Here is a 15,362-nt window from a genome sequence, read left to right on the forward strand (position 1 = left end):
ATAATATATTTAAACTTATTTAAGTTATTTTTAATGTCTTTGAACTTGTTCACAAATGCTTAATTAATGTTTTTATTTTCTTTTGTTAATTCATACTAATTATTATTAAAATTTTATCATTTGAATTAAGTATATACTTAATTTAAATCTTAATACATATAAATACACTTATCTACATGTGCTAATTTAATAATTTATTTTTATTGTGAGATTAATATAAAATTAATTTTTATAATTGACTTAAATTACAAATTTTATCAAAGTACATGAATTCTGTTGTTGTGCCACGTTATCACTAATAAAATGATAATAAATATTACTTTTAATTTGATTGCAGAGACTAAATTATTATTTTAACTTACCTCGAAGATCTCTTAATTATTTTTTATATCGTAACAAACGATTTGTAATTTAGGCCAATTACAAAGATAAATTTTACATTTATCACTTTTTATTGATACATCATTTTTAAGAGAAATATCAATCAAATTTGATTTTTCAATAAATATTTATGTATGTAAACAATAAATAAAATATCTCTCAAATTTTTAAAAAAGTGATTTCAAATTATATCTGAAACTTTGAACTTTTTCAATTAAAATTAAAAACCCATAATTTAAATTCTTGTGATAACAGACGTTAATTTTGGAACTAACGGAGGCAGGGAGTTGAGTTCAATATAAATGCTTAAGTTGGCCAAGCATGCAAACACTTTCTACTCACAGCTAACAAACCTTCAAGAGAGCTTTTGAGAATTCCTTCACTCACGTTCAAGAAATGGCAGAGCAACTTGTGTTCGGAGCTGCCGAGCGGATCATTGATACTTTGAGTTCACTGGCTGCCAATGAGATCGGACTGCTAAGGGGTGTCAAAGGTGAGCTTCAACGCCTGAAGAACACCGTTTCAACAATCAAAGCTGTGCTTTTGGATGCGGAGGAGAAACAGGCTGCAAGAGACGGCGAAGCAGTCAAAGATTGGCTCGGGAAGCTGAGAGATGTCATTTATGATGCGGATGACTTGCTGGATGATGTTTCTATTGAAGTTCTACGAAGGGAAATAATGACCCGTGATAAGAAGGCCAAAAAGGTATGCATTTTCTTTTCCAAATCTAACCCGCTTGTCTATCGTCATAAAATGGCCCATAAGATTAAGGCGATTAGGGAGAGGTTAGATGCCATCAACGCTGATAGGGCGAGCTTCCACTTGGTGGTACGCGATGCAGAGACACAAGTCGGGAACAACCTACACACGAGTCGGGAGACTTATTCTCATGTACACAAGAAGTCAATTATTGGTCGAGAGGATGATAAGAAGGCAGTTATAGACCGTCTGGTGGACTCTAACGTTGATGATGATGTTTCAATCCTTCCAATTGTTGCCATAGGTGGATTAGGAAAGACTGCTTTGACTCAACTCATATTCAATGATGAGCAAATCCAAAAACATTTTCAGCTCAGAATGTGGGTGTGTGTCTCTGATCCCTTCGATGTTAAAGATATTGTTGGGAAAATCTTAGAATCCACAAAAAACCCGAAACGACCAGATGTTCAATTGACTACACTGGTAGACTATCTTAAAAACGAAATCGATGGAAAGAAATACTTGCTCGTGTTGGATGATGTGTGGAATGAAGATCATGAAAAATGGTCCAAATTGAAAGATGTGCTGATGAGTGGTGCAAGAGGCAGTAGAATATTGGTGACTACTCGCACCGAAAGAGTTGCAAGGATTTGCGGTACAGTTGAATCATACTCCTTAGAGGGTTTGAAGGAACATGCATCGTGGTCTTTATTTATGCAGATGGCCTTTGAGAAAGGACAAGAGCCGGGGGAGAATTCAAGCATCGCTGCAATTGGGAGGGAGATCCTAAAAAAGTGTTCAGGTGTCCCTCTAGCCATAAGAACAATTGGAAGTTTACTACTCTTCAAAAAATCAGAAACAGAGTGGCTGAATTTTAAGAATGATAAACTCTCAAAAGTACCTCAAAATGAAAATGACATCTTACCAACTCTGAAGCTAAGTTATGATCAACTTCAATCCCATTTGAAGCACTGCTTTACTTATTGCAGTTTGTTCCCAAAAGATTTCAACATTGAAAGATCAAAACTGATCCAGCTTTGGATAGCACAAGGGTTTGTCAAGTTATCAGATCAAAGTCAATGCTTGGAAGATGTTGGTAATGAATATTTTATGGATTTACTTTGGAGATCATTCTTTCAAGAAGCTAAAACAGATGAGTTTGGTAACGTAACTCATTGCAAAATGCATGATCTCATGCATGATCTTGCCACGAAAGAGGCAGGATCGTTGATCATTGCATTAGATGCATTAGATGATAAGGAGATGAAGTTTGATGAAAAAATTCGTCATGTATCAATTGGTTGCGATATCAGTACTTCATCAATTACAACTTCATTGTGTAAAGCAAGTGGGATACGAACATTTCTTCATTTCACTCCGAAGTACGCTTGGGGTGGTGAGTCATATTGTGAAGCAATTGTTTCAAGTTTCAAGCTCTTGCGCGTGTTGGATGTGCACTACGATATGGAAGTGCACAACGATAGAACTTCTTTTCTGCCAAGCTCTATTGGGATGTTGAAGCATTTAAGATATCTTGATCTTTCTGCGAACCACTACATCGAGAAGCTACCCAATTCTATAACCAAGTTGCATAATTTGCAAACACTGAGACTAACTGCTTGTATGAGTCTCGAAGAGTTGCCGGAAGACATGCAAAAATTAATCAACCTCAGGCATCTTGATATAGAAAAGTGTTATAAGTTGAATTCTATGCCACGTGGACTGGGGAAATTGACTAATCTTCAAACGTTATCAAAATTTGTGATACACGAGGATCCTCCCTCTAACGATAGCAGTGGGTTAAAAGAACTAAACGGACTAACTAACCTAAGAGGAAAGTTAGTGATTACAAATTTGAGACATGAAAAAGATGTTGCGTCAGAATGTAAGGCTGCAAATTTAAAGGAGAAAAAATATCTTCATGCTTTGACTTTACACTGGCGTACTGAAAGAGGTGTCAATGACTCGGATGTTGATGTTGATGCTGAATTGTTGTTGGAAGACCTCCAACCACACCCAAATCTGAAAGAACTTCGTTTTGAGTATAACTGTAAGAGTTTAAGGCTTCCGAGTTGGCTTTCGTTACTCACACATCTTGTTAGATTTGAATTATATTGGTGTACAAAATGCCAATATATGCCACCATTGAGTCAATTGCCTTCTCTCAAGTATCTTTTTCTTGAATATATGCAAGCTATGGAGTACATATCAGTCGACAATGAGTTCTCTTCTTCTTCATCGGCACCAATACCATTTTTCCCATCTCTCGAGGAAATCGTGTTCGATCATTGCCCTAATCTCAAAGGGTGGTGGAGGAGGAGGCATTCTTCTGTGGAGGCCAATAGTGATGGTGATAATTCTGTTGAAATAACAACGGAAACATCGATGACAGCGCATTGTTTACTCCCTTCATTTCCTTGTCTTTCAACATTAAAGATCATAAATTGCCCTATGTTGACGTCCATGCCAATGTTTCCACATCTTGAAAGAGAGTTGGTCCTGAGGCACATGAGCTCGAAACTACTGCAACAGACAATGATGATGAATGGGGCAGCCCCACAAAGCCCAACACCAACAACAATAGGCTCCTCTTCATTCACTCCTCTCTCAAAATTGAAGTTTATAGAATTAAATTCCATTGCGGATCTAGAAACTCTGCCAGAGGAGTGGTTGAAGAACCTCACTTCTCTCGAGTCTTTGAGGATATTTAATTGCGATAGATTAAAGTCTCTTTCCCCAGGTATACAACATCTCACTGCCCAAGACTTGTGTATTGGGAATTGTCTTGAGCTTGAGCTAGCCAATGATGAGGATGGGATGCAATGGCAAGGCCTTAAGAGCCTCCTCTCTTTGAGGCTTGCATATCTTCCAAAATTGGTGACTCTCCCGTTGGGGCTTCAACATGTTACCACTCTACAAAAGCTCGAGATTTCAACTTGTGAAAGTTTGACGGCTATACCAGATTGGATCCAAAACTGCACATCACTTCAAGACTTTAAGATTTCTGACTGCTCCAGTTTGACATCACTGCCCGAAGGAATGCGTAACCTAAAGTCTTTGCAGAGGCTGAAAATTTATTCCTGTCCCGTCTTATTGCAAAGATGCGAGAGAGAAGTGGGTGAGGATTGGCCCAAGATTGCTCACATTCCAGATGTAGTATTACAAAAACGCCGTGACCGCCTATACATCTCCGACTGATTCAGGTATATACTCATCCTTTTGTCTTAATCCTTCACAGAAATTCGAGTACCCATCTTCCTTCTTCATTATCATTTTCTTCATTTTTCTCTCTCATATTTCTTGGTTGTTAGATTTCAGATGCAGAAGCTGAAGAAACAGAGGATTTGGAGCATATTCAAAACTCTAGGGCACTAAATTTGTGATTCTTCACATATCTGGAGAAAAACTTAGCCTCTATTCTTGATCATCCCTTCACCTCACTGCTGTCATCTCAAACAAAAGACATTAAGTCAAGTCGCTCATTGGGATTTTTGCCCATCCCTATACCATGGTGTGCGAGTTGTACTGTTTAGGAGGATTGGGCGCTGACTAGTGGGATGAAGCCCATATTGGCCTCTACATGAGAATTGGTATCCAATTATTATTATTATTATTATTTTCTGTTGTTTGGTTACTTAGATTTTGGTTTTTTGTCTGGTTTTTCAGCATTTGTGAGTGAAAAAAGAAGACAGGGTTGTCATTGTTGTTGTTAATAATGGTGTAGATGTATCGTCCTCTGGATTAAGCCAAATGAATGAGGCATATGGGAGCTATCTGAAGATCAGCATCTGCTTGATCTTCACCGGCACTGGCAACAGGCACAGCTTGGCCTTTATCCTTCTCTTGTAAATGAATTTGGAGGAATTAATGCTTCTTTTCAATTCTGAAGTTTTATATTTTGATATATATATATATATATATAGAAGTAAAAATCTTTCTTTTAAGAGCACAACTTGCATAGAAGGATTCATTGATTTAAGTCTGGTTAGAATGAAATATAGAAAGTTGCTAGGGAAGCATTGAAGTCACCTCAGACAATTAAACTGGGTAGTATTATGGATTTAATGTTGAACATTTGCAATGATTTTTGTTCATCATCCATCTTCTTGAATTAATCTGGCCCAGGGATTTTTTTTTTTTTTTTTTTTTTTTTATTTTTTTTTTTTTTTATATCTATTTAGTCTCATCATTATGCAGTCTTTGATACATGGATAATGTACTGCCAAGGTGTTTAACTTTTTAAACTCCATTTTTAATATTGGTAACGAAAGTTCCAAATCATTTTTCTTTACTCATCTTTCATTTTTATGGTTTTTTCTTAAGTGGTCTTATTGTGATGTTCTTTGAGGTGTATGAGTCTTTTTGCAGTAGACCCATTAATAAGAAGTCTATATATTTTTTAATTGAGAATGTGGTTGCTTTAATTTGAATCCATCCACCTTACTTGACATTTTATTGCTTTCACAGGAAAATATAGATATACATTTACAGGAGTGGGCCAATCAGGCTGATTTAGTGTGCTGCTTGCAATATTTGCAGGTTATATATATATATATATATATATATATATATATATATATATATATATATTTTCCTCTGTTCAGTCTCTTTCTCCCATAGTCTCCTACTTTCATTCAAAGTACCAAATTCGAAATCTTAAAAGAATTTATACTTGCAGTAGTGATTTGAACCTGATGAGATAGCAAGGAACTTCCACAAAATGTTTCATCTTTGCGGAAACTGGGGGGTCATTTTTTCTGGTATTTCTCCTGACTCATGTACCATGTAATATGAAATAGAGGTTGATGAAAGCCTGTGGTTTTTGGAGTTATTTGTTAATTACATTAGGATTTACATTGTATACTTGTTTGGATGTATTTATTTAAACTAGTTCAAATATTTGATTTAGCTAGTGCTTTCAACTGTTTGTTTTCAATTTGATGATTTACTTAATTGTGTTTGTATATTTGTTAGTTGTTCTTGGTACTAAAACTAAGATAATGGGGCTTGCATCTATGTACTACTCTCTCTTTCTTTCACTCCCTTTGAGTTGATTTGGTAGCCTGGAAAGATTATGAATTTTGATCCGATTCTTAATTGTTGAGATTACATTATCCATCCACAATCAAGTGTGTGCATATATATATATATATATATATATATATATATATATTCATTTGATTATGGAGAACATTTAAGTTGATATCAGTTTCCATTGAGCCACAACATGTTTTTGGCTGGCAATTTGAGTTAGAAAGTTTTTGTAGTGGAATTATCCTACGGTTGTAATTTCACTTTATTTAACATGTTTAAGTATAGAGGCATTGTCCACATCAAGTCTTGGTAACCTTGAACTTGTTTGAATGAAAATAAAACTTTCTTGTCAGTGATTTGGACTATCTTTCGCTTAGTGTTAATTCAAAATGCTTTAACATGGTTGTTTGAGCTCAGGTTTCCTTGATTGTTTCTTCTATTCATGATATTGCTAATTTCTTATCATCCTGATCAATACGAGCAATATGGCCATGCAGGGAAAATCAAGTAGCTGAAGAATGTTGAAGCATACCACAACTAATAGTAGCACATTTGAAGCAAAACATTGTTCCTGCATTTGATCAGAGAGCTGCATGATCTCCCGGAAAATCTGTCGAGCTCCCTTAAAATACCCCTTTCAATGAGCTCAATGCTTCTTTAGCCAATTCATTTCTGGGCATTTGTATATTCATCACTCTCTCGCGCCTCATCCTCCTTTACACGCTCTCTCCCAAAACGAAGCTTTGAAACAGATACCAGCATCAACAAGACTTGCAAGCTTTTGAATCTCAGGTTTTTCTCAATCGCTCATTCCAGTCTTTTGGGTTTGACTGTTCTCCTCTATGGGTTGAATCTGGTTTTGATTAATTTTTTTATTTTTTATTTTTTGAAAAAGTGACTTGCGTTGACCCAATGGTGACCCTGCTGTTGGCCTTGAGTCACAAACAATAAAAAAAAAGGGGGCATTTTGTGAATTTCATGCCCTTTATCGATACACTAAATTGTGAGTTTTTTAACTTTGGAGAAGGAGACATTACAAAAGTGATGATCAAAGTTAAGAGGAGTTGAGTATAGTTTTCCCTTAAATTTAACCTTCAAATAACCAAACTTAACAAAAATCGTAATAAGATCATTTATATACCATAAAATGGAGCTTGCTCTGTTCTCAAATCCTCTTCAAATACATTAGAAGTGGCCTAGTACATATGCCTTTTCCTAAATTGTCTACAAGAAACATGTCAAGATGTTGACGAGAAACTTGAACAAATAGTTTTCTGGGTGGAGGAGTTCAGAGCTAACCAAGTTGAGATTTTGTGGGAGAAGATGACTGTAGTAGAGTATGCTGCTCACAGAGGTTGCTGGTTTATCCACTACCGTTATCACTAGCCTCACTAGTGATCGAAGCATCAATGGGAAAAATGTCTGCATGCAAGACACCAAAACCACAATAAAAAATCATTAACATGACAACAACATAAACACCCAGAAACAAACACGTCTTAGGATTCTTGTGTGTGTCATGCACGTCACGAGAGAGAGAGGGAGGGAGCATACCATGGCTATGAATATTTTTTTTGGTTAGAAATAATGAGATTTTTTCCTGATAATAAAAAAAGGGAAAATAGAAGAGGTTGCAGTAGATTCAAAATGTTGGGTTTTGAATACGTTGTTGCTCTATTTTGTATGGTAAAGCTTGATAAAACCACAACAGGATGGCATCATGATAAAAATTCAAGTTATTGGTCTATTTTGTAATAGCTTCTATGTTCCACTAATGGTTTTTGTTACAATAGTAATACTTACATTTTCTTTTGCTTTTTCTCAATTTCAACTGTTTGTTTTCAACAGTAAGGATCATAAATTGCCCTATGTTGACGTCTATGCCAATGTTTCCACATCTTGAAAGAAAGTTGGTCCTGAGGTATGCAAGCTCGAAGCTACTGCAACAAACAATGATGATGAATATGGCAGTACCACAAAGCCCAATGCCAACAACAATAGGCTCATCTTCATCCAATCCTCTCTCAAAATTGAAGTTTATAGACTTAGATTCCATTGCGGATCTAGAAACTCTGCCAGAGGAGTGGTTGAAGAACCTCACTTCTCTCTAGAGTTTGAGGATATCTGGTTGCAATTGATTAAATTCTCTTTCCCTGGGTAAACAACATCTCACTACCCTTCAAGACTTGAATACTGAGAATTGTCTTGAGCTTGAGCTAGCCAATGATGAGGATGGGATGCAATGGCAAGGCCTTAAGAGCCTCTTCTCTTTGAGCTTTTCAAGACTTCCAAAGTTGGTGACTCTCCCATTGGGGCTTCAACATGTTACCACTCTACAAAAGCTCACGATTTCAACTTGTGAAACTTTGACGGCTATACCAGATTGGATCCAAAACTCCACATCACTTCAAGTGTTTGAGATTTATGAATGTTCCAGTTTGACATCACTGCCCGAAGGAATGCGTAGCCTAACGTCTCTGCGGAGGCTGAAAATTTATTCCTGTCCCGTCTTATTGCAAAGATGCGAGAAAGAAGTGGGTGAGGATTGGCCCAATATTGCTCATATTCCAGATTTAGTATTACACGATCCACCTCATTGGCTTAAAAATTTAAGCACCCACGCATCTTCGACTTGATTCAGGTATATACTCATCCTTTTGTCTTAATCCTTCATGGAAATTTAAGTACACACCTTCTTCACTATCATTTTCTTCATATTTCTTTGTTGTTAAATTTCAGATGCAGAAGCAGAAGAAACAGAAGGATTTGGAGCATATTAAAAAATCTAGGGATCTGACTTCATGATTCTTCACATATCTGGAGAAACAATTAGCCTCTATTCTTGCTCTTCTGACCACCTCACTATTGTCGGCTCAAACAAAAGACCGTAAGTCAAGTTGCTCTTCGGGATTTTTGCCCACTCTTATACCATGGTGTGCGAGTTGTACCGTGTAGGAGGACTGGGCGTTGACTAGTGGGACGAAGCCCATATTGGCCTCTACACGGTTATTATTATTATTTTCTGTTGCTTGGTTACTTAGATTTTGGTTTTTTGTCTTGTTTTTCAGCATTTGTGATTGAAAAAAGACAGGGTTTTCATTGTTGTTGTTAATAATGGTGTAGATGTATCGTTCTCTGGATTAAGCCAAATGAAGGAGGCATATGAGAGCTAGCTGAAGATCAGCATCTGCTTGATCTTCATGGCACTGGCAACAGGCACAGCTTTGCCCTCTCTATCCTTCTCTTGTAAATGAATTTGGAGAAATTAATGCTTCTATTCAATTCCAAAGTTTAATATGTCGATAAAAGAAAAAAGAAGTAAAAATGTTTCTTTTAAGAGTAGAATTGAACTAATACAAGATGTTTGGTTGAATTTGAAATTATATTAATTATGTTTCGCTGAAGGTTTTAAAAGCACAAAGCGTTTCATTGAAACATGCGAAGGCAATCAGGAACTGATTGATTCTGCATTTCTTTCTTTAGGTAGCTGTTTGGTATTCTTTAAATTGAGTAGCTGTGATGTCGGAATTCATGTGCTGGAGGAAGAGTAATTCATGAGAGAATCTATAAACAACTAGAAAAAGATGTGGTGGTAGTTTGGTAAGTGGATTTGGAAGTACTTGCATAGAAGGAAATTGGTTGCTTTAATTTGATTTTATATCCCACATTACTTGACAGTTTATTGCTTTCACAGGAAAATATAGAGATACATTTACAGGAGTGGACCAATCAGGCTGATTTAGTGTGCTGCTTGCAACATTTGCAGGTTATATATATATATATATATTTTTTTTTCCCTCTGTCTCGGTCAATTTCTCCCATAGTCCCCTACTTTCATTCAAAGTACCAAATTCGAAATCTTAAAAGCATTTATACTTGCAGTTGTGATTTGAACCTGATGAGATAGCAAGGAACTTCCACAAAATGTTTCATCTTTGCTGAAACTGGGGGGTCCTTTTTTTTTTTTTTTTTTTTTTTTGTGGTATTACTCCTGACTCATTTACAATATAGTATGAAATAGAGGCTGATGAAAACCTATGGTCTTTAGAGTTATTTGTTAATTACATGAGGATTTACACTGTATACTTGTTTGGATGTATTTATTTAAACTAGTTCAAATATTTTGATTTAGCTAGTGCTTTCAGTTGTTTACTTTCAATTTGATGATTTACATAATTGTTTGTTTATATTGGTTGCTTTTCCTGGTACTGAAACTAAGATAATGGGGTTTGCATCTATGTACTACTCTCTCTTTCTTTTGCTCTCTTCGAGTTGATTTTGTAGCCCGGAAAGATTATGCATTTTGATCAGATTCTAAATTTTTGAGATTATGCAGATTATCCAACAATCAAGTGTGTATATATATTCATGTGATTTTCAATTTTTATTTTTTATTTTTTATTTTTTTTTATTTTTAAATTCACATCATTGAGGTTGATGCTTCACCAAAATTATGAAGAACATCTAAGTCGATTTCAGTTTCCATTGAGCCACAACATGTTCTTGGCTGCCAATTTGAATTAGAAAGTTGTCGTAGTGGAATTATCCTACTGTTGTGATTTCACTTTATTTAACATGTTAAGTGCATAGGCATTGTCCACGTCAAGTCTTGTTAACCTTGAACTTCTTTCAATGAAAATAAAACTTTCTTGTCAGTCGTTTGAACTATATTTGGCTTAGTGTTTATTCAATGCTTTAACATGGTTGTTTGAACCTCTAGGTGGTGGTTCAATGGGCCAAGAAAATTTCTGTAGTGGTTAGATGCACACTAGGGCATGAATTTGAATCTCACAATGGGAATCTCTATGCTTGATTAATGTAAACCACCTTGGGTAGGGCTGAGTCAATCGGACTTGAAGGAGTGCCCACGATTCCCGCTGCCTAAGCCTCTCTTCTATGACTCCTCGGAGTAGGTGCTACTATGGTCACGCCTAGGTAAAAAAAAAATTGGTTGTTTGAGCTTAGGTTTCCTTGATTTTTTTTTTCCTATTCATGATATTGCTAATATCTTATAATCTTGATCAATACTAGCATTATGGCCATGCAGGTAAAATCAAGTAGTTGAAGAATGTTGAAGCATACCACTACAAAAGTAGCAGCATGAAGCCAAAAATTGTTCCTGCATTACATGATCTTCCTAAAAATCTATCGAGCTCAGTGGTGCTGCAGTGATTTAGCCTCCTTGCTGGACTCACGCATCTGGTCCACTATGCAAGCTTCTTTCACCAGTTCATTTTTGGACTTGGAAGCTTTTGAATCTCAGGTTTTTCTCAATCTCTCATTCCAGTCTTTTGGGTTTAACTGTTATTCTCTATGGGTTGAATCTGGTTTTGATTTTTCTCCTTTGTGGGTTGAATTGTTGATCTGGGTTTGTCATGCTTTTGGGGGTTTTGGTTTCAATCTCAAGTTTTGGTTGATATGGGAGATTGAGCTAGTTTTCGTGGGCTTCCTTTGGTGTGTGATGGGAGTTCAGTTTAGGCTAGTGGTTCGTTGAACTTCTTTGAGCTAGTGGTTCATTTTAGGCTTTAGGTGGAATTAAATAGTGATTCAGAGAAATTGTGAGTGTGGTAACTTTCATTTCTTTTAAAATTTTTATAAAATTTTAAATTTGTCCTTATTTAAAAATTATTTCTTTTTAAAAAAGTAACTCGCGTTGACCCAACGTGAGTCACAACCAGACCCATGGTGGGGTCGGGTGGTGACCTTGCTATCAGCCTTGGGTCACAATAATACAACTTTAAAAATAAGGAATTTTGTGTATGTTATACCCTTTACTTAAGATTTAATAAAAAATCCTAATGGAGAGGAGACTTTGCAAAAAATTAGAAGCTTGATACACTAAATTGAGAGTTTATGACCTTTAGGAGACATTATAAAAATGATGAAAGCTACTACTTGCTTTTTTTTAAGGGTTAAAGTGAAGTTTCCCTTAAATTTAACATTTCAAATAATCAAACTTTAACAAAAATTGTAATAAGATCATTTATATACCATAAAATTGAGCTTGCTCTTTTTCTCAAGACCTCTTCAAATACATTAGAAGTGGCCTAGTACATATGCCTTTTCCTAACTTGTCTACAAGAAACATGTCTAGATGTTGATGAGAAGGTTGAACAAATAGTTTTCTGGGTGAAAGAATTCAGAGAAGCCATCTCTCCCAGTTGAGATTTCGTGGGAGAAGATGACTGTAGTAGAGTATGCTGCTCACAGAGGCCGCTGATTTATCCCATTACAAAAACATAAACACCCAGAAACAAACACGTATTAGGAACACTTCCATTTTCTTTTGCTTTTTCTTAATTTCTTTTTGGATGCAGTTTGATATATAGGATTCGTTGTTCCTTATAGAACAACATTGTGTGCAACATGATCTCTGTCTCTCTTTGGTCTTGTGTCATTCTGGATGTACTTGAGTCAATATGCTAATCTACAATACCAGTGGGCCTAATTCTTGGGGAGTAAATCTAAAAACTCAACTTTTATACAACTTCTATACAACTGGATTGATGTGGAGTGTCCATAAACTATTGGATTTATGAGCATTTTTTTAATAAAGGTTGATCCAATGATTTATGATCACTCCACATTAGCCCAGATGCATAGGAGTTATATTAGAATTGAGTTTGTGGTATTGATCAATTGCTGGGATATGTCAAATTTGGTTTAAGTAGTTCATGTGATTGGTTTCCTTGAAATCTAATGTCATTGAATGAAGAGTTAACGAGGAGATCTTGATGATCATCTTGTATTAATAAGTAAAGAAACAATAGATTCTGTAATTTTGCAGAATGAATGATGGGTTCTTTTTAGGGAGATACATCACTTTCATGCTGCATTCATCTTATGTTATAAATTATGAATCACTGATTCTCAAGGGCAGATTTCTATCACAATAAAACAAATCATTTTTGCATTGAAAATCTCCTTTAATGTTTTATGTTCTATTTGAGACAGAAGTATCACAAGTGAGAATTTGTGGTAGATTGGAAGTAAAACTTCAGATGCTTGTCTTAAATTATGGTCTTAAATAATCTTCAAGGGGATCAAAATTGATTTCCGCATAATAACAATAGAAATTGTTCTTACATACATTTTTGCTATATTTGTTTGCAGGTGAGCAACAACTTTTCTTACATGGAAAATTTCTTCCTACAGTCATATGGTGATGACGGTCGTGTAATGTTCTTGTGAATTGATCACACATGGTTCAATCTCGTCTATTGTTATGTTAGTTTCCCATGTATTCAATTGGTTTGTAATTCTGTTCAAAGTTATACAAGGGATTGGTGCCTTGTAGAAATGCCTTCCCCTTTCAAAAAGAGAAACCAAATTGTTTTTGTTTTGAGCTTGGTGTCATTACACAGTGGATTTATTAGTTCTTCATCTGTGAAATAAAGTTATTTCTTGAAAAAATTTCTTGGCTTATTTTCTGGTACCCACTGAATGTGGTGTTGTGTGTGAACTGTCAAATTTGCTGAGCTTCTCCCGAATGGATATTTTGTCTTAAAAAAAAAAAACCTTTTGGGCTTATGTTTTCCTTTCCGATTTTGGAGTTCTAACCAAATTGGGTTTTCCTTTTTCTATGGTTTGGCTGAATGTAGTTCAAATGTTGGTGTTCGTGGGTTGCTTTGTTTTTTTTGGCTAAATGTTGGTTTTTGATTTTCTGGTTTACTCTTGTTTTGGTTTTTTTTTTTTTTTTTTTTTTTTTTTTTTTGTTTTTGGCCTTGGCTTTCTGTTTTGGCCGAGCAGGGGTTGGGTTTTGACAGTACCCCTAAGGTCCTCTTTTTGAAGAGAACATGTTTGGAATGCTTTTGATTTCTTCATGGTTGGCCGTGTGCTAGTGTCACAAAATATTTTACTTCTTTGTCAATATGTTAGAGGTAATTGACCTTAAACTAGATTGTTCTATCAAATTCAGCTTGTAATTGGGCTCTTTCTTTCAAGACACTTCAGATGACGATTGCACCATCTTAAACGCGTAAACATGGAGGGTTTTGCAGCAATGATGATAAGAAGAATGAAGAAGTTGGAGAACAAAATGTTGCAGTGTTGAGAAACTCTTGGATTGTAACCTTTTTGTATGTTTGTACCTCTTTGAGGATGATGACAAAAAAAACAAATTATGTACCTTTCTTGAAGTTGATTTTTTGCGTTAATATGTATTGTGTGTTGAAAATTATGCTGAAAACTATGAACAATTGGAGATACTCTTGGTTAAAACTGGATACAATCAGGAGGTAGAAGAGATGGGAGGATTGACACACCGTGGTTATTGGAGAGGCAACCCAAAGCAATAGCAAAGGAGAAAACAATTTTATGTAACACGATGTAGTGCTTTTTTGCATCCTGATTCCACCGATTGATATCCATTGCACAAAAGCATTGAGTCCTTGACAAATGAATGTGATTTATTTGTCCATAGAGCCTCATCAGTAAAAAAGTTTATCACTTCGCATTGAAGGAAGTGTAATTCAAGTGACTCAAAATATAATCTTTGTCCATGAGATGAAAAAGGAAATAGGGAAAAAAAATCTTTAGTCGAATCATGTTCAATTTATTTACAAAATATACAGAGAAATTCTATTGCATGACAAGATAGATACAAATTATTGAAATTAATATATTGATAGCTCATTACTAGGAAGGACAAAAATGCTATCTTTTGACAGTGAATTGAATGTTGATAGAGAACTTTTCTTCCTTCTCTTTGCCTCTCTATTTTGAACTTGGTTGGGAATCTCCCTAGTCATGATCATGGACTTAAAGCACAATCGAATAGCTTTCTGAAGATACAAATTCCATAGACCATAGCAATGTTTTTCCCCCAAACACTACACGTTTCGGCATGCTTATAGATAAGCTCTAGAATGGTTAGAAAAAATGGAAACGTCATCATTGTATCTGCAATAATGAACATAATCAGAACACTTCAGAAAATCTAAGAAGGCAGTAACAATCTAAGATAGACTGCACTGCATTCAGGTCACCAGGCCGACCTGCCATGTGAAGATCTTCCCAGTGTTCAATTTCTGAGAATTACTCATTTTGCGTTTGCTCCGATTATCGCGTTTGATTTCATTCACTTAACCCTCTCATCCACACAGTTTTTTCTACAAGCAGGTGATAGGCCTAGGCATTACTTTATTTTCCCTTCAAAAATTTTGGAGGTCACCACCCACCCACCTACAGTCTAACCCCCACAAAACCCAAATGGCCCAAAACTCAAAACATTGATCTGACAACAATAC

The 15,362-nt window shown here is 35.7% G+C and overlaps 1 protein-coding gene across 1 annotated transcript; it reads left to right on the forward strand.

Annotated features, from left to right (window-relative positions):
* Nucleotides 1-718: 718 nt before the first annotated feature.
* Nucleotides 719-13,459, forward strand: LOC132163521 (putative disease resistance protein RGA1). Its single transcript, XM_088518935.1, has 8 exons — nucleotides 719-3,785; nucleotides 8,309-8,755; nucleotides 8,854-9,001; nucleotides 9,598-9,714; nucleotides 9,809-9,880; nucleotides 10,835-11,049; nucleotides 11,162-11,377; nucleotides 13,228-13,459. Exons 1-2 carry the CDS (start codon nucleotides 778-780, stop codon nucleotides 8,748-8,750), a joined length of 3,450 nt encoding a protein of 1,149 aa, XP_088375061.1. The 5' UTR covers nucleotides 719-777; the 3' UTR covers nucleotides 8,751-8,755; nucleotides 8,854-9,001; nucleotides 9,598-9,714; nucleotides 9,809-9,880; nucleotides 10,835-11,049; nucleotides 11,162-11,377; nucleotides 13,228-13,459.
* Nucleotides 13,460-15,362: the final 1,903 nt, after the last annotated feature.

This window comes from Corylus avellana, chromosome 8 (assembly GCF_965113065.1).
Source record: "Corylus avellana chromosome 8, dhCorAvel1.hap1.2, whole genome shotgun sequence".
In the NCBI taxonomy this organism is placed as follows: Eukaryota; Viridiplantae; Streptophyta; class Magnoliopsida; order Fagales; family Betulaceae; genus Corylus; species Corylus avellana.